This window comes from Anolis sagrei, chromosome 6 (assembly GCF_037176765.1).
Source record: "Anolis sagrei isolate rAnoSag1 chromosome 6, rAnoSag1.mat, whole genome shotgun sequence".
Classification (NCBI taxonomy): Eukaryota; Metazoa; Chordata; class Lepidosauria; order Squamata; family Dactyloidae; genus Anolis; species Anolis sagrei.
Genome location: NC_090026.1, coordinates 87,459,505 through 87,479,952, shown reverse-complemented (window position 1 = coordinate 87,479,952; position 20,448 = coordinate 87,459,505). Strand labels below are relative to the sequence as shown.

The 20,448-nt window shown below is 38.4% G+C and overlaps 1 protein-coding gene across 3 annotated transcripts in view; it reads left to right on the top strand.

The window, feature by feature from the left end:
- Window positions 1-20,448, top strand: part of KCNH8 (potassium voltage-gated channel subfamily H member 8) — a 187,510-nt gene that overhangs the window by 120,461 nt on the left and 46,601 nt on the right. For all 3 annotated transcript variants that reach the window (XM_060781954.2, XM_060781955.2, XM_060781953.2), the window contains exons 6-7: window positions 4,587-4,744; window positions 10,253-10,457. In XM_060781954.2, coding sequence (XP_060637937.2) covers window positions 4,587-4,744; window positions 10,253-10,457 — 363 coding nt within the window. The remainder of the gene's footprint in view (window positions 1-4,586; window positions 4,745-10,252; window positions 10,458-20,448) is intronic.

Here is a 20,448-nt window from a genome sequence, read left to right as displayed (position 1 = left end):
TAAGATCTAGGCCCATTTTAAAATTAAGTCCATTCTTGTATCAGTTTTACCATTGTTTTTAACTTTTGTAAATAGTCAAATAACCCATGGAGTTAAATAGTGAATCAAGAATTATACAAAGAAATGATTATAGAGTATAGCCAGATGTTATGATTACCATCATAGATATATTCATGGAAAATTAAACTGTCAGTTGCTACTGCACATGACTACTAATTGCTAGACTTGTGCATTTCAGCTGAACCTTGATCTGCTTCTGCTAGCCAGAAACTGGTAGACCCCCACATCCATTTTTGCGTGCCTCCCAAAAATGGGCTGGTAGCCTAATAGCCACTTTGGTTCATAGCCAATAAATGAGGCTAGATCCAGCCCATTGGCACCAATGGGGAGCTTACGAGGTTCCCCTTTCTGTTCCTGGGACCCTTGCCTTTTTTCCGGTCAAGGGAGCCTGGGTTTCAGCAATGGAGTTAAGAAAGCACTCTATTCGGCCCATTAAGATGCTGTCACACTCTTAGAAGGTTTAATATTTACTTCAGTTTTTACCATTGTCATTTTAGCATACAAATATTTAATACTGTTTTAACTATCATATTCAATACTTGATTTTAACATTGTTTTTGACATTGTTTTTTAATGCCTAAATGCGTATGTTCTTATTCTGATGTTTATACATTTCTGGTGCTGGCTGTAAATAAATGTTATTATTATTATTGGGGGGAGGGGGACTTCCCAGGCTCCCTTTCCTGTCATTTTAGGCATTGTTTGTCCTTATATCCTTCATTAAGACCTGGATTAAAAGGATCAGAGTTAAGATACCACTTTTTCTGTGATCCTTTCCCTGAAGGACAGGAAGGGAAGGAGAAAAAGAAGCTAAAACTCTCCAAGCCCCCTGTAATGATGCCACCAGTTTGTAATGGATTGTAAAGGAGCCACCACTTTGTAAGGACTTACTAAATTGATAACACAACTAATGGCTTGTAATATCGAATTGGTCTTTCTTCAATATGTAGCATGGCTAAACTTGGAAGTATTTGTAACAGAGACTTGGCTTTAGAAGAAACTGTAACAAGTTTATTGAAATATAGAAGAAGCTTGATGGGTTCAATGTTTCTTGACTCTTAGAGGCACATTTCTTCAGTGGTTACATTTAATACATTTCATAAAACAACTCTTAAGAGGACTATTCCTTTCACTAAACAGGTTTTGAACTTATTTTCCTTCAAAATGTGTTTCTTTCTTTAACAGATTACTTCAGGTACAAGCTTATTCTTTCCTTATGTTATTTCTGTTGCAGTAAAGATTCTTATTAGGGTTATCTCCCCTTTCGCTCATACACTGACTAATAATATAAATAAGTCAACTCGACCTATCTAAACTACACAGGCTAAAAGCCAAAACCTTCCTGATTCTCAACACAGTAGAATCAGCCTTTCCCTGTAGTTCTTAGACTACAGACCACCTTTCTGGTTCTCAACACACAACAGAACCAGCCTCTCCTGTAGTTCGCTGACTATAGACTAACTGTTTTAAAATGGCTGCTCAAGTGGCAGTTGGCTCCGCCCCTTTTTCTGTGGCAACCCAGCTCAAGGTGAGCTAAGCTGGCTACCATCCTCCCCAGTTATGCTAGTTCAAATACTTACCCTTTTAAATACCTATCTAACTGTGACGGCTGGTCCCTGTGCTGTTACAGCCTTCCAAAGAAGCCAAAGGAAATGGCTAAAAACTTATTTGCGCTCAAGACTACTAATTGCATCACTTCACCTACCAGAATCAATATGGCTGTGAAAACAAAGTGCCAGGGGACTTGAGCCAGGCAGATCCTACTGCATGTCCTGGTTGTGTAGATCTAGTTATTGGAAGAGAATGCCAAACTAGTTAGACTTTTTTGATTTCATCTCATGTGGCTCTTCATTCGATCTTGTGAGGTGCTTCTGTTTTAAGTATGATAGCCCAAAGGCGTTTAGTGATCATTAGCCGATAGTAGATTGATATAATTGTAAAATAATGTTTTAACATTTGTACTAAGAGTTTTGAATTTTGAAAAAGATTTAAAGTTTATTATGCGATAAAGGCAGAATATAAATTAGATAGATGATAGAATTACTTGGATTTTTGGGTAATATGGTATGTCTAAGTTGCAACATCCATAATTTTGGCTACTGTATTTTGAGTAAGATGAAGCTTTCAAACCATTGTAAAGGATTCCCCCCCCCCCCCATATAATATGCTACAGCAATCCGATGTGAATATTTGTATACCCTGAACCATCCAGATAATGGGGGGAAAGATATTAGAGAAACACTTCTAACCAGAACATTTAAATCTTAAACTTGAGTGGATCTTCTACTAGCCATTTTTAGTATAGTGATACAGCAGTATTAATGATATATAGGCAGCCCTCCACTTATGAACAAGATAGGTTCTATAGGTTTGTTGTTAAGTTGAAGTTGTTTGTAAGTTGAAACAGGAACATTTTTCAAGTTTAATTCCAGCCACACACACATATGTATGTGTATGTGTGTGTGTGTGTGTGTGTGTGTATATATATATATATATATATATATATATATATATATATATATTCATTCTTTGGATAGCACACGGAAGGGTGAACAAACACCACTGTGGCATTTGTATTGCTGTCTGTGCCCCTGTTCAGAAGGTTTTTCTTGCACATTCTCTTCCTGTGATAATTGGATTGTGGAAACAAGGATTGGTGATAAAGTTGCGAAACTTTTTCTCCATGAAAACTCTTTTATGAGAGAATTTCCCTTCCTTGGGGTAGATTTCTCACACTTCCTGGTGCCTCATGCCTGTTCTTAAGTATGTGTTGTTTGTAAGTTGGAAATGTGTATTTGGCAACTGCCTGTATATAGCCATTTGGTCAAACTGAGTCCCTAAATGAGCTATAAGACCTATGTAGGGAAGAACACAGAAGAGTATTTAGGCATAGGAGCAGCTATGTGATGATTAGGAGCAAAAGTATGGCTGTCAGACATATCACATTCTTTATTAATGTTAACTCATGCTTGTAAGTGCCAAAAAAGAAACATATCTACCTAAGTTTAAAATGTAATGTGTGAATCAACTGCCATATTATTGCTAAATCGTAACTATGTATGTCTTACAATATTTAAGAAAAGCTGGAACCTCTCTTTCTGTCTCAGATATGCATAAACAGAGAATAGGGCAGGAGAGTTTTAAAAAATTATTTCCATAATTATGTGTTAACTGAGTAAAAACCAATAAACATCTATTCATCCATCTTTCTGTAAAAATATGCATCAGAATGGAATATATCCAAACTGAGTAACATATAGTCCATGTGTCTGACTGAGAGAATGTTGTCTTGAAATTCTAAAATGCAAGCAAGACATAAATATTGAAAACTGAATGCAGTTCCTTTGACATCCTGTAGATGTTAGAGCAGTGTTCTCCTTCGCATCAATAAGCTGTGCATCTGTAGCTCAAGGGCAATAAGTGGCCCTCATCTTGTAGAACATGAAAATATTTGAGACAACTGTCAGGATCTTAACTTTTAGTTGTATTTTAACATGTTCTAGCATGTCATGTCAAAAAGATTTCTTATTGGGAAAAGCAATGCAGTCATATACACAACACAAGCTGAACAAGTCTTTGTCTTTGATTTCTTCCCACCATCTCCCACCATCTCCTTATTTTCAGCTGATTCAGCTTTTACTATTTTGAGTATGTCTTCACTGACCTGCAGGGAATATCACTTTGAAGATGCTTGCAAAGCATGTGACTATTTGTTAAATGGTTTCCACCCGCTTTTTCCATATTGAAATAAATGCAATGTTTTAATATTGATGAATTACACAAGTGGGTGTTTATTTGTATTTTTTGGCCCCTTCCACACAGCTGTATAAAATCCACATTGAACTGGATTATATAGCAGCATGTACTCAGATAATCCAGTCCAAAGCATTGAGGATTATCTGCCTTGGTATTCTGGGTTATACGGCTGTGTGAAAGGGCCCTTTGTTTCCCAGAAAAGGCTATTAAAACACAAAAACAGAGTTTTTATTGAGGTATAATCCAACAATTTATATGTACACTAAAATGGAGAGACTAAATGAAGAAGTATAGGAGTGTGGAAGCCATACCAGCAAGAGTTAAAAAAAAAGAAGCAGATTGGAGAGACATGTAGCCAAAGTACACTAATCTTTTCAAATAGTTCTTTGAAACATATTCAAATAATCATACATTTAAGAGTATGAACTGTATTACATCAAAGTACTAGATAGGTGTGTATGTGCATGTGACCCATCAAATGGAGCATTTGGAAAACTTGAAACTGACTTGTAGTTATCCTCCTTTTAAAGACCTAGCATATTCCATCCTTTTAGGTTGGTTATCAATCAGATTTACATCTTTTTCTATTATTTTTGTTTTTAGTTGAAATATCCTTTAGCTAAAATATGCTCCCTTTCTCAACTGCATTATCTAAGACAATTTTCCTGAAGGTAATATGGAAAATATCCACCAAACTTGTTCATTCTTCACTTACTAATGTCAAAATGTAGGAGAGGTCTCTAACAACATATTTCTTATTTGTCAAACAGATATTATTTTAAATTTCCGAACAACATATGTCAGCAAGTCTGGCCAAGTAATATTTGAAGCAAGATCTATTTGTATCCACTATGTGACCACATGGTTTATCATTGATTTAATTGCTGCACTTCCTTTTGATCTTCTTTATGCTTTTAATGTCAATGTGGTAAGTACAGTCTTTCAGTTCTACTAGAAGTAGTTATACCAAGCTATTTCTTTTTGCGAATGAACATTTTACTCTAAGCATGTTAAAGAAAAGTGCTAACTACACTATGTGTGCACTGTACTCAAATACAGCATTAAGTCAATTTCAAGTATGTGGAATGTTTTAACTCAGGTATGGGCAAACCCAGGCCTGGGGGGCAGATGCAGTCCCTTGGGCTCTTTTCTCAAGCCCTCTTCTGTCTCATCATCCTATCCTTCCTTCTTCTCACTTTCCTTCCTCCTTCCATCCTTCCCTTCCTTCCTTCTCTCCCCCTTTCTCCTTCCTTCCCTTCCATCATTTCATCCTTCCTTCCCTCTTTCCTCCTTCCTTCGCTCTCTCCTTCTTTCCTTTTTTCCCTTTTGTCTTTCTGTTCTTCTCTTTCCTCCCTCCTTCCCTTCCTCCATTTCCTCCCACCCTTCCTTCTTTCCATCCATCCTTCTCTTGCTTCCTTCCTCCCTTCCTTCTCTTTTTACTTCTTCCTTTCCTCCTGGGAGATATTTAGCTGGGAGAAGCAAAGTTAGAGAGGAAACATGAGAACCATGTTTCATGATTTGAAAGGGTGTCCCATTGAGGAGGAGGGGGGAAACAAACTTTCTGCTACTCTAGAGACCAGGGTACAAGGGAGCAATGGCTTCAAATGGCAGGAAAAGTGATTTGACTGAAAAGATTAGGAAGAACTTCCTGGAGAGTGGCATAGGTTGCCTCGGGAGTGTGGTGGAGTCTCCTTCCGCTAAGGCTATCTGTTAGGACAATGTTCAGGATGTCAAGCTGACCCCTGACTAAATGAGACACTATCTTAAAACCATCCAAATGTTCACAAGATCATATAAACATTTCATTTAAAAAGGACCTCAATACATTGATTTTAAAATTTTATCAGATTTTGCTTTTGAAATTTCCCACAGTTGCAGTTAAATAATATTACACAAAACTTTGAAAGATCAATTACTGATCATCATTTCTTGGGATAATGTTAAGGATGTCAAACTGACCGATGATTAAATGAGCCACTATAGAAAACAATCCAAACGTTCACAAAATCATACAAAAATTCCATTTAAAAAAGGCCTTTACACTGACTTTCAAACATTATCATATTTTGTTTTTAAAAACCCATGAATACATTTAAATAATACTATCGCATGGACTTTGAAACAGTATGCCCTTACTTTGCCTAAGCGCAAGATGTTTGCCCACTATCTGCATGATGTTGACTCAGTATTGTGATCCACTATATGCAGGAAGATAATGCAACCTTTTCCCCTCTAATGCTTTAAATACTCCCCTGTATCAAAAGATCTTCATGTACGATATAACAAAGTCCATTCAGTCAGAAAATTATTCTGCCTTGGGCCACCATTAACGTTTTGCATGCATATTAAAGATTCATGAAGTCTGGATTTTAGTTTTGAAATATTTCAAAGAGGTAAAAGCCATATGAAATGCTGAGTTTTTATATTGGCAGTGCTATATATAGGGCAAGGGGGACCACAATGCATTCTTATTTTTTAAGATAGTGGTGGCTAGATAAAATGCTAAGCACTTTCCTTGTGATACCTACATTCATTATCAACATGATTTTGTTAGTTACTTTATACATATGCATGTATAAAGCTTTACATTACACATTAACACATTTGAGCTTTACATTACACATTAAGTTAAGAGAGATGTTATAACAAAAATTTAATACACATAAGCTGATTTCTAATGGCCAAAGTTCAATTGCTAGCCTCAGCTAGGTTAGATCTAGTGACTGAATTGAAACATGCCCGATCTTATTTAGGTTTTTCATGAACAGTTTGTTCTTTCTGCTTACAATTGGTATCCATTGCCTTGTCCTCCTACATTGGCTAGTCCTAAAACAAGCAGAAGAATAAATGAAGTAGCCTAGAGCATGGGTTCTCAAACGTTTTCAGCTGCGGAGCCCTTTTTGAAGGAAAAGTTTCTCGTGGAGCCCCAAGACATGTTTATATATTATATCAGGCATGAGCAAACTTTTGGACACAGGGGCCACATTGCATTTTAAAATTTGACAGATGGGCTTGGTCAGTGGCAGATGGATGAAAAATGTTTGTGTGAAAAAAAACATGAACAAATTCCTATGCACACTGCACATTTCTAACTTGTAGTGCAAAAAAGAAAAAAAAGAATGAACAATACAATATTTAAGATGAAGAACAATTTAAACCAACATAAACTTAACAGCATTTCAGTGAATGACTCCAGGGCCATCCAGTCCAACCCCCTTCTGCCATGCAGGAAAAGAGTTCTGAAAGCAAGGAAGGTGCAGGGGGAAAGGGTCTGCATGGCAGGGAAGGGAAGCGGAGGAAAGGAAGCGGGGGAGGGATGGAAAGAGGGAGGGGAAGGGGAAGGAAGAGATGGAAGGAGCAACCAGCTGACTGATGCCTCTTTCCCCACCGCCATGCACTTCGAGGGGGAGAGGGAGGAGGGAGAGGAGGAGGGAAATGTGGAGCCCCTGGCTGTGCTTCATGGAGCCCTCAGGGCTCTGCGTAGCACAGTTTGAGAACCACTGGCTTAGAAGAAAGCCATCAGCAGGACACTGATAGTGAAGTTCAAGAGAATCTTCACTGCAATTTAATGACATGCATTATCATATAAAATATAGATGTATGTGTTTAATACAGGAGCCATTTCAGTGTGGCAGCCATTTCAAATGTACGGTAGTGGACAATGCAGGTATTATAATCTAAAACAGAAGTGTCAGACTTGTAGCCCTCCCAGGTGTTTTGGATTCCAACTTCCAGAAGCACTAGCCAACTTGTCCAATGGCCAGGGGTTCTGGGAGTCCAAAACATCTGGAGAGTCACAAGTTTGACATCATTTCCTAAAGGCATCAAATTCTGATGTGATCACAGAAACTAAGTACTGTCAATTCTGGATAATACTTGCATGGGAATACCAGGTACTGTGCTCTATATTTCAGAGAAAGGAGCTGGCAAAACTACTCCTGAGTATTCTTTGATGAAGAAAACTGTATGAAATTCATAGGGTTGCCATAAGTTGACAGGTGATTTGAAGGCACTTATATATATACACTAATGACCTCATTGGAGAGCATGGGGAACCAGTTGCTACATGCCCCTTATCACCTGACTCACCCAAGTCCCCATCCAATGGGGGAAGTGTCAATAACCCAGCTTCCCCCAGTTGACTTCTATTCAACACGGGGAGCCTCTGGTGCTACCTCCGTAGCAGCATGCACCAATTTGCCTATACTTTTATGATGGAACCCTACCAGAAGTTGCTCTATATCATGGGATGAGAGCCAGTGGGCTCCATCGTACAGGTATAAGCAAATCGCCACATGCCACTGAAAAGAATCTCATGTAATGAGGTCATTAATCATTCATGTGCTTCCCATGTACAGTTTTTTGTTGTAATGTTGTATAACAATTGTACAAAAGCTCTGGTCTCTGAGGAAGAAAGCAAGAAGCCAAACAAGCTGTGTTACACTTTAGCCCTAGTAACTGGTGAGACCCCTTGTCTCCCTGTGCCAGATGCCATTCCTCTGGTTTGTGAGGGAGATAAAAATCTGACATTATTTCCCCAAGATATCCTCCAGAATTTCACTGATGAAAACCTGTGTAGTCCAAATGGCAAAAGTAAAGGTGTGCAGGCAGAAATGGATGTTATGATTTGAAGAGCAACATCAAAATTAAAAAATAAAATGTGCAAATGTGAAAAAAGGAAAGATTTTGATTTGACAAAATATAAACGTTACATGGAAACCTCCCAAAGTGTTTCACCACATTAATAGCCTTTTTTAAGATGATAAATTACTGGAGAAAATGCATGCAACAAAAAGTCATCTTAATATATAGGCAGATATTTATTTTTTTTAGGTTTGGTGAGGTTTGGTTTATATAACATAAGCATTTTTATTTCATTCGCTATTTTGTCAGTGTTTTGAATAGGAGTGGTTGGCCTTGTATGTGGTGTGAGCATATAGGCAATACTTTTTATCACTATAATCTATGGGAAACTCATATTAGCAGCTGGCTTATATTAACCATTAACAGTCTTGCCATATTTCTTTTTCTTTCAATTCAGTCTGTCCCTTTTTATCTAAGCAAAATTAATTCATATACTGAATAAAAATGTATCCTTATGTTGAAGATTATGGGTTCCATCAAAATAATACTGACTATGCACAGCTATAGCTTAAACAATATTTTAATGCAAAGCAAGGAATGCAAATCCTTGTGATATTTTGATAGAAATGTACCCGAGGTTGTACAAGATCAAATCAAATTTATCCTCCACTTTTTGAAAAGTATGCCATAAATGAGAAAAATCAGATTAAAAAATAAAAATTAAACACAATGAACCTGGTAATGGTCCAAATGAGCAGGGGCGGCTCAACCCATTACGCAAAGTAAGCATTTGCAGTATAGTTGATTTTGCCCAGGGGCGCTCTTGAGGCGCTCTTGGGGGGAAATAGACCTTGACATATGCGAGTTGTAGTTACTGGGATGTATAGTTCACCTACAATCAAAGAGCATTCTGAACTCCACCAATGATGGAATTGAACCAAATATGGCACACAGAACTCCCACGACGAACAGAAAATATATATCAGTGAATGGTTGGGGGGGGGGGGGAATACTGTTTGCTTACCGTTGAAAATTACCTAGGGCCGCCTCTGCAAATGAGTGACATATTGAAATTGTTTGGGGTTTTTTTTTTTCAAACAGATCCTGGGAAATTAGAGCCTCCTTATAGGGGTAGCAACTGCTATCAAGTAGAATGGTTAGCAGTTTACAAGATTAGTGAAAGATTTCAGGATGATATATAGCTTTGTATGCTTACAGATTCTACCTTCCAAACAATCAAACAAAAATCCATCACCTAACTCTAGGTTTGCCATACCCCAGTAAAGACATTTTTTAAAAAATCATCTAATAAATTATACTTTACGTCATTTCATGAATGAAAATGGGGGCACATGTAGTCAACCAATATCAGAGTATGATCAATATGGTTAAAGTTATTAAGGAAAAATAATAAACAAGTTAGGAAAGGCTGCATGAGTTTGCTTTTGCCTAAGCCTACTGGGAAGGATGAAATTCCAACTCTTCTCTCCTCTCCTCCCTTCTGAGTTAATGTAGTACAAACTACTTTTACACTTTGAACTTTGATTGCAGCAATTCAGGCAAGCTGAGGACCAAAGGAGGATGTGAGAAGAGGAGAGAGACACTGAGACATTTTTAAAGCACATGAAAAGTGGGACAACTGAGGATTAGTTGGAACTGGGACAAAAGAAAGAAAGAAAGAAAGAAAGAAAGAAAGAAAGAAAGAAAGAAAGATGGATCTGCCTTTTGCTCTCATGTATTTTTGATTTGAGTAACACATGCACTGCAGGGTTCAATAGCTGACAGAAGTAAAACAAGCCCAATTATGTTTGGAAAGGCCACTGAATCTTCTTTTGCCTTCTTATTGTTCTAGGTGTCCATTGTCCATCTTCTCAAAACAGTACGATTGCTGCGTCTTTTACGTCTCCTTCAAAAGTTGGATCGTTATTCCCAGCATAGCACTATTGTTCTGACACTTCTTATGTCTATGTTTGCACTGCTAGCTCATTGGATGGCTTGCATTTGGTATGTCATTGGAAGGAAGGAAATGGAAAAAAAACCATTCACATGGGACATAGGTAAAGGCTGCTCCTTGTATATTTTTTATGTATTCACTGAAAAAATGCTCTTTAAGAAATCAGCCTGTTGTAACTCTTTATGTGGATTAATTAAATGCTATATCCTTAAATATGTGTCTCATTGACATTGTTGCAATTACACTATATAGGCAGATTGCAGTAATTAAGTCCCATGAATCTAGTCCGCCCTCAAGAATAAGCAACCATAGGTTTACTATTCTGATACTTATATTAATAATACTGAATAAATATGTGGGAGATTTATTTATTCTACATTTTAAATAAGGTATTAAAATACACCTGCAACTGGAAACATTTTTGCAGCCTGCCTGCTTATCTTGAACCTCTCCCTCCCTCTGTAGCCAACACCAGAAAAACATTTGTGGAATCCCATAAAGGATTCCACAGGAATCCCTTAGGAAGTGATATGTGTCAGCAAAACAAATTCAGAAAAAAAACTTATATACAGTTCTTAGACTATGTCCAGAACTTAATTTTAGAAGTGAAATTGCCCAGCTTTTTTTGGATTACCTTAGACCCCTTGGTGGCTCTATGGAGCCCCCAGTGACGCAGTGGGCTGAACCTTTGTGCTGGCAGTACTGAAGACCAACAAGCCACAAGTTTGAATGTGCGGAGAGCATGGATGAGCTCCCTCTGTCAGTTCCAGCTCTCCATGTGGGGACATGAGAGAAACTTCCCACAAGGATGGCAAAACATCAAAACATCCTGGCAGGCCCTGGGCAACATCCTTGCAGGCTGCCAATTCTCTCACACCATAAGTAACTTGCAGTTTCTCAAGTCGTTCCTGACACAGGAAAAATAGATTTTCCTAGGATCTAGAAACTTAGGAAGTGATTTCAATATGCATTAATTTGCAATAATTGAACCATTATACAAATCTTCCACCAGAGGTGAGATGAGAGCACAAATATGCCTGTTTCTTTTTAAGCACTTAATTGTTTTGCAGAAAATTAAACCATGCATGAATCTTTGACTTTGTATTTAATGCTGAAATAATTAGCACCTTAATTGTCATCAGAGATATCCTTAATATCCTTGCAAAGTAATGGAAAATATTGATTCTTGAGGTAAATGAACTTGGGTAAGAGTGCAACAGTTGTTGTGTTAAACACTCTCATTGTAATTAGATGTCAAACATCAGTCAACCAAAGTTAAAGAGCAAACCCAGTAGGTGAGCCATATAATGGAACTGAGTCTCTTTAGCGAAAAAGTTTTGTAACATTATAAAATGAGTAATTTGCCAGGCTAAGAAACTGTCAAATAGTTCCTAAATTTGAAAATATGAAAACCAAGAACTTGTCATAGCTATTTAAACTGAATCCTTTGATTCTTAGAACTTGGGCTCTAGAGATTTAGAGATCCAGATTGCTTTCTTTTCACATTCACTGTTTGACTGATTTTGCATTTATTTAGAGAAAAAAGCTTCAAGAGCACAGTTGTAAATATAGGAGAGGGTGAAGGAGGCCAGGGCCAGGCAGAAAGGGGCACACAAAAGCATGAGGTAGTGTGATGTGATGGTTAAAGCCTTAACATCTCATAAATTCATGTTTTTCTCCGCTTATTGGCACTGCCCACACACTGCTGGCACGGACTCCGCAGAAGACCATCAAATGATGCAGGGCTACTTCTAGTAGGGCTCTGTCCCTGCAGGATGCCAGCAGTACTGAGAAGTAGAGCCCAGAGGAGCTGGGTGCACACTCGACTCTTCATACAAGAAGTCAGGAGGAAGCGGTAGAAAGCCAGGGACAGCACGGAAATGTTGTGGAATGGGATCCCATGACCACTGATGGTATGGGGAAGAAGAATTATGCTAACCCATGGTTTCCCCCACTGTCATTCAGCTTCTTAACTTACATGTGATGAGGTCCTTGGGTTACAACTCTGGATTCAAATCCCTATTCAACCATGGAAACCCATTGGGTGATCATGAGCAAGTAACAATCTTTCAGCTTTAGAGAAAGAAAAAGGCCAAGAGACTTTTGAATACATCTTAGCTAGCAGTAAAAACTATTCTGGGGATGATCCAAAATGTAACTATTTGAATTGGCCCCTTCATTTTATTGGCTAAACCAAAATCTATTTATTTGTTCATGTCTTCCCTTGGGCATTATTCCTTTTCTTCTTAGAATCATAGAGTTGGAAGACACCACATGGGCCATCAAATCCAGCCCCCTCCTATGCAGGAAAAGCACAAAGTACCCCTGAGAGACAGCCATCCAGTCTCTGTTTAAAAGTTTCCAAAGAAGAAGCTTCCACCACACTCTGAGGCAGAGAGTTCCACTGTTGAACAGTTAGTATGGTCAGGAAGTTCTTCCTAATTTTCAGGTGGAATCTCTTTTCATGTAATTTGAACCCGTTGCTCCTAGTTCTAGTTTCAAGGGCAGAAGAAAACAAGTCTGCTCCCTCTTCCTTATGACACCGTTTCAAATATTTATATATCTCTTCTGCAGGTTAAACATACCCAGTTCTTTAAGACACTCCTCATAGGACATGGTCTCCCGAACTTTGATCATTTTAGTCGCCCTCCTCTGGACACCTTCCAGCTTGTCAATTTCTCTTTTGAACTGTGGTGCCCAGAATTGGACACAATATTCCAGGTGAGGTCTAACCAAAGCAGAATACAAAGGCACCATGACTTCCTCCTCCATGACATAGTGGAAAGTATTTTTCGGGTAGCTCAGACAGAGCTACCTGTACCTTTCCTCTTCTTTTCCTCATGTGATGGAGAAAGACTGGCGGAGTGACATGCATTGCTGGTCTTTCACACACATGATGAGGCAGGGACAGGGCACCAACACTTGTGTTCCATCCCCGGGAGAGAGGGCACACAGGGTGCCCCAAGCCACCCCACATGCCTTCCGTTTCGCAGGCAACTGCTGAAAAAATGGCATGGGCCCGGGGACCATGTGAAGAGGTGGTAAGACTGGGGTGGGAACCAAGAAAAAGGCTTGAGGATAATAGTTGAGGATTTTGAAATCTCACATTTTTCCCCTTATACTTTCAAGTATTCTTTCCACTTCTAGCCTGCAGGATTACAATCAGTCTCCCCAGTTGGTTGGAGATCATTTTCCCATTCTAAGTACATTTATATGGGGCTCAAAGAAGTAAGCTTCATTGAGCTCAATGAGATTGTTTCTGAGTAGACATACATAGGATAGCATTATTCAAATACACTGTTGCATTTGAATAATGTTGCATCAGCGAAAATCCTCAAAACAGCCACTAGGCTAAACACTTCACTATAATCACTATCATTATATTCTTGATATTCTGAAAGCATTGACAGAGAAATTTTAATGGCTGAATTTTCCCCAGAATTGGTGGCAGTGGAATCTGAAGCATTATCATTCCCTTCATTAATTCTTCTGCAGTCACCAGTAATTCTTTTCAGCAATTCCGGGGATGAATTTTGAATATATCCTTGAGGGCATGCACTTCTGTTTCTAGGTTAAAAATCAAGTTCCATCCCTACCATGATAATTAGGAAGCATAACTAGCAAAGTTAGAGATACCATCCAAAACAACTTATGTTTAAGTTTGGTATAATATTCTGTCTGTATATCTGGTTTTTCGTGGTTTTTAATCTGTATGTATTTTAATAATACATACCTAGTTCCATTATTAGTACCTAGTTCCATTATTAGTAAATGAGAGAAGAAGGAAAAAATAGCCAACATGGGGGAAACAGAAATAAATAAAAAAACAAACAAAAAATCACTGCACAATACAAATAACACAGGAAAATAATGTGAGTAGCAATATTCAAAACTGTCAAAATGGGAGTATTATAGAGTTAAGAGCTAAGAAAAAAGAAAAAACATAACAATAATTGTAGTTCTGCTGTTTTTTCCAGTTTTTTAAAACTTAGGGTACATCTACATACACCATTTAGCCCAGGGCTGATATGAAATGGTGTAATGGGCAGCCACTCTTACCATCGCCACCTTGTTGCCATTGTAGCAGTGACCATAATGGAGCATAAAATTGTTCTCCATTGCTGACACTTACCAAAGCACCATTTGACTTGGAGTGGGCAGGGGTATCTCCCCCGCCCTCCACTCCATCCTTCTTCTCTCTAAGTCATGCTGGTACTTTGACAAGCATCAGCAATGGTGATAAGCAATAATCAGGAACAATTTTATGCTCTGTGGTCTCTGCTGTGATGATGACAATACGGCAACAATAAATGCCATTCCCTGTCCCTGGGCTGCCAAGCCTGGGAAAAGTGTGATGACTATGTAAATAGTGTTGGCTGGTTCTCAGTCTTAACTGGCTCAACTGTTTACGCTGCTCCAAAGTGCGGGGAAGCTCCAGTGCTTCGGAAAATCATGTGGATGCCACAGAGTCCATTCACTCCCACTCCACTTTATTTTGTCCATTTAGACATGCCCTTAGTTATTATATTAGAACAAATTTCTAATTTACAATCAGTTACTACATTAGAATAGAAATATACATAATAAATGAAAAGATCTTGTAAATAAGACATCTTGAAGCTTGGCATTGTAAAATTATTTATAGAAATCAACCATAGCAATATTTGCAATATGCACAGAAAATTAAAATAACAGTTAATATTAAATAAAAATACAAATAACTTTAACAATAATCCTAAATGAGAGGAATGAACCTGGTGTGCTGCTATCAATTTATTAATGTTCAGGGTTTTTTATCAACAGCATGATTTACATTTTTTAAATGTTTATTGCACTTGCAGTATTATAAACTGCTTGTCACACAATTCAGAAACAATCTAAATCAGATTTTATACATGTCATCTATTTGTAGTATTGTATTGTCATCCTTGAAGGAGCTGGGGATGATGACAGCTGACATGGAACTCTGGCATGAACTGGTCCATGATGTCATGAAGAGTCAAAAGCGACTAAATGAATAAACAACAAAACTGTGAACAACTCATTACATGCACATATTCCTACCAATGCATGCTGAACTTAGTGACAATGTGTGACACACTCACCTATCAACGTTTGCTTGTTAAGACCTGTCGTCAGACTTGACCACACATTTTGTGTGTTCATTTGGAAAATAAAGAAATCACTACAACTTTAATTCTCCGTTATGCAACAGATGAAACATGTAGAGATTGTTTTTTCAAAAACTGCTTCTCTTTCTTTTTGTTTCCAACAACCCCCTCACTTTTAGTCAATCTCCCCCCACCCCCAGTTGTATCCAAGGCTAATGGCATTTCTCTGGTTCACACCAGTGACCCCAGGTGGCAATATCACCCACTTTGGAAAGCACTAGTGTAGAGTATCAAGTGAGCTGGCTGAATACAAAGACAGTAAAATAAAGGCAATAAAGTTGGTTTTTGCATTGAAAAAAGAAAGATATTTGTATCTCGAGAAACATGAAGATAATATGAGCACCTGTGTTTTACATATAAGATGCTATTTTGGGGGGCAGATGGGGAACAAAACTAAATGATGAAATTTACCTAAGTTGCTCAAGAAATGTTATTCAGCATAAACAAAGAAATAACAAATGCCAGGTGGAAAAAGCAAGTGAAAAATTGTATTTGACAGTTTCCTGCCCTTGGGCAATCTATCATGAATGTTTCCCCTTTTAATTTTGAGAAATTAGATTTTTTTAATAAATTGTGTAGGCGGGTTGTCAACGGTATTATTTCAAAAATAGTTCAAGTACCTTGGTCAGTTTGCTTTCACTAAAGAGATTGCAAATACCTTTCTTTCTGCAGTTTTTTCTTCTAATAATCCATTTTACACTGTCATGAGGAAACAGCATCTCCTCTTTGGCAACCTAGCAGCAGGGTGTGAGACAGCAACTGGAGAATCTAGTGTGGAAACCTGTGGCTGACCTACTTGCATTTTCCTTTTATTTGCTTTCATTCTTACTTCTTCAGAGGAGGTCTGCCATACATTAGTAGACCTGGCATCCACCTTCACATTTTACTCAACAGACTTTTTAAAGTGTTGCTGAGTTTTTACAGTTTTACAGTACAAGCTTTCCCCCTTTCACTTGAGGTTTTTCTTTTCAACAATTTTCATAAATTCTGAAGATTAAGTCCTATTTAATTTAGTGCAGCTTATTTCTGAAAAGACATGTGTAGGACTGCTATTTAAATGCAAAACTTTAAAGTGGCAGATGTATTTCTGGCTTTTCTGTCATCGTTTAGTAATGCTTTACCTAATTCATCAGTCTTGATATCATGATTTTGCCCTGTCTCCAGAAACATTTGTGGAGGGACATACAACAAAATTCACAATCCACAAACAGTGATGACTTTATTGAGCCAACTAAAATATACAGAATAATGCATTCAAACATTTGGAGATTAATTGGCTTCTTCAAGCAAAGATGTTAAAAACAATACAAAAGTGATGGATGTCAACATGGGACACCCTGGCGAGAAACACAGAGCTCTGTAGTCATCTGGGAACAGATGGTGACATAGTGAGGTTACAGTCCAGCAATGCTAACATGATCTCAGCTCGGCTGGAACTTGTAGAAGCAAAAATTGAAGGAAGTAATAATGGGAAGTAAAAAATGATAGCATATTGTGATACTGCACCTGCCATACATTTCCCTGGGCCTTCTTAGTCTTTTACAAAATACACCAAGCAATTAAAAGTAGAATCAATTTATGTTTTTTATGGACAGTTCTTTGTATCTTGCTAGTCCTGGCCCATTTCAGCTATTGATAATTAGATGGATGAATCAAAATGTGGGCAGATTGTGTTTTAAAACAGAAAACAACTTGTAGAATAATAAAATGCTTTTATTGCTTATTGTAAATGCTATTTTTATTATTTGTCAAATTCCAAAAACTTTATATTTTATGTAATGTTGGAACAATGCCCAGAAACAAGCAAAATAGGATACAAAATCATTCCTATGCCTATAGTTCTTTTGGATAGAATTTCGAAAAAGCCATAATGTTTGTTTATTTATCCCCTTGATTTGCAAAAACACTTGACCATCCACCTTTTGTTCCTGTAAAATATCCCTATTTCAATTTTACTGGCATTTTAAAAACATGTAGGAGAAATGCAAACTTGCACTAAAAGTCCATGAATTGCAACGTTAACACAACTTCATCATATGGTTACTGCAATTAGTTTTGAATCCTTGTGGTAGTCTTAAACAAAGTAAATCCATTAAATATGTTGCTAGATGGTGAGTTAATACTTATGTAAACCCCACTGACTCCAGTGGCTGCTTTAGCTGGAATTAATTATATGATTCAGGACTCTATATTTTTCTCCACACGTTCAGTCTGTAAACATGTTATGCAGGTTTGCCAGCTGTGTTGCTGAAAAGGGACAGAATAAAGTAAAAATAATGGATATAATCTATCCCCTATGTAATGTAGCAAATTCACATTCTATGTGATTAAAAAGGACAATTTTCAGTACCATGACTTCTGAGAACATGGATTTTCCCACCACCTTTGATATCAAACATAAGCTTCTGTAGAGAGGAAAGATCTCTAACAAGAAACTTCCAGGGGAGTTTGAATCATGTATCCTATTTCCCCAAAGATAACCATAGATCTAAAAATATATGCACATTGGCCTCCTTCCTGCATATAGCAATTCTTATTTCATTCCTATAATTTGAGGCAGTGCCAGCAGCAAAGCCAGTATGCCCCTCTAACTTTTTTCTTGTCTACACCAGCAAAAATAAAATCCATACTTACCTCTATTTTGAGGCTGTAGCAATACATAGTATATGGCTGTTTAATATAGAAAAGATTTTCTTAGACTTTCATTTTTTAAAACTCGCTTCTTTCTGTTCGGTTTCCAGGGAAAATGTTATTTTGCTAGTGTGTCCCCCAGGATTGGAGTGGCATTGGGGCATGGGGGGTCATCGCGGATTGATGAGTGGCAGGCATCTCCATTTTTTTTAAAAAAAACTTGCTGGGAAGTGTATATTTAATATTAATACAGTATGTCCTGTTAATTATTTTTATTGTATTGTCAAAGGTTTTCATGGCCGGAATCACTGGATTGTTGTAGGTTTTTCGGGCTTCGAGAACATGGCCATAGAGCCTACAACAACCCTCTTATTTTTATTATTAATACAGAACATCATGACTGTGATCCACTCCCCAGCCAATTCCAGCCACGAGATAAAATGTGAGAGAGTAGATTGGGGCCATTACCTTTGAAACAAATCTTTCATTCTACTCAAGACAATCATCACAGTCTTATCAGCCAAGCACCTCCCTGCAAAGATGCCCAGCCATGCAATCAACAGTGAGGGGGTCAGTTGAATGATCACCTCATCATTGCTTTCATATCTGAGTGCCTTGTTCTGACCACAAAACAAAAGGGGGGGGGGTGCTTGGTCAGAATGGCAAAATGAAAGGGGAAAGCAGAGGCTGGTTTTCTTCTCTCTGAGTGGGGTGGATGGATTGAGAATACGATTTTACTGGAGCAGAGGAAGAAGGGATTCTACCCTTGTCCTTCCTCTTCCACCTTTTCTTCCTTTTTGTGCCCCATCCTTAGCTCATTGGCTACCCTCAGTCATGCAACTTGCTCATTGGCACAGGGAAAGGGGGATTAATTTGTCCTATGCCCCCCATCATCATGGCAGACAGCCACAGAGCACCAAAGTTATTCTGTTGTTGTTGTTGCTGCTGCTACTGCTGTTGTTGTTAATCATCATCTTTATGTCTACCCCACATTTCTCCCCATAGGGATTCAAGACAGCTTACAATACAGTTTGTTCCCCCTATTTGTCATGCATGTCCCTTTGCTGATGTTAGTAAAAGTGCCCAATAATGGCCAGGAGCCCTCTGCAGCTATGTGGCTGTGTGGAAGCAGCAACAGAGGCAGCACAGATAAGGAGATAGTCTGGTGGGGCCCTACTGCATCATCTGGACTCCATTCTGCCATCACTGCAGGATGGACACAGGCTATATAGCAGCCCCTGGGGTGTGTCCAGGATATGGCTATTCTAATTAGGCCTAATTATGTGTAGATGGGTCCTCTGTCTCAGAACCATTAGTTTAAATCAATGAATCCCACTGGCCTGTCCCATACAAGGGAATAAAGACATAGGAATGCAGGAAATTATGAACATAGCCTGTTATATTGTAATGTCCAGAACCACTTTACTATGGGATGGCCTTTGCTCATCTTATCCTTTCTAGCCCTGTGTCAGGCCCGTAGCCAAAATTTCGTTTCGGGGGGGGGGGGGGGCTACATTTTTTTTCAGGGGGGGTTTGGGGGGGCTGAGTCTGAGTGAAAGAGGGTCTAGCCTAGCAAACCTTTTGTATCATTACCCCAATACCCCCATGCATATGAGATATATTGAGTATGGTGATCAGATCATGATATGAATAAACATAGTTTAAATAATGCACCAGTAAGGCCTTTTCGCGAACCACCATGAGAATTTCGGGGGGGGGGGCTGAAGCCCCTCAAGCCCCCCCCCCCTCCGGCTGCATGCCTGCCTTGTGTGCTTCTGAAGCCTTTACTGCTGTCCTTGGCAGGGGGTTATGTGCATAATTTTGTCCCCAAAGATGTCCATCTCAAGGCCAGAACTCAGCAGTCTCTGTTTTTAGTGTTCATACATTCTTACGCCTTAATGTATTTCACAGTTGATCGAACTATCAAATTTAGTTAGTTATGAGCTTTCAGAAAGTAGGAGCTGTAGGAATAAAATCATGACAAAGCTGTTCTAAAAGACATAAATGCTGATGCTACACAGTTTATTAAGTCACACTGCCTGTTAGTAAATTACTTACCCTACATACTCATGTGTAGTGTAGAAATTTGAGTTTAAAAAATCATCCCCTAAACCTGGGCCAATGTGAATTCAGTACCTTAACCCTGATAAAAAAAGGAGCCATCTCTAAATAGAGTGGCAAAAGATGAGAGCAAGTTTGTTTTGGGAGAATGTAACAGAAGTACCAAACTCTACTCTCTCCCCCATAGCTTCTGGCATTTTTGATAGGGGAAATTGTAGTGGCAGTCAGGTG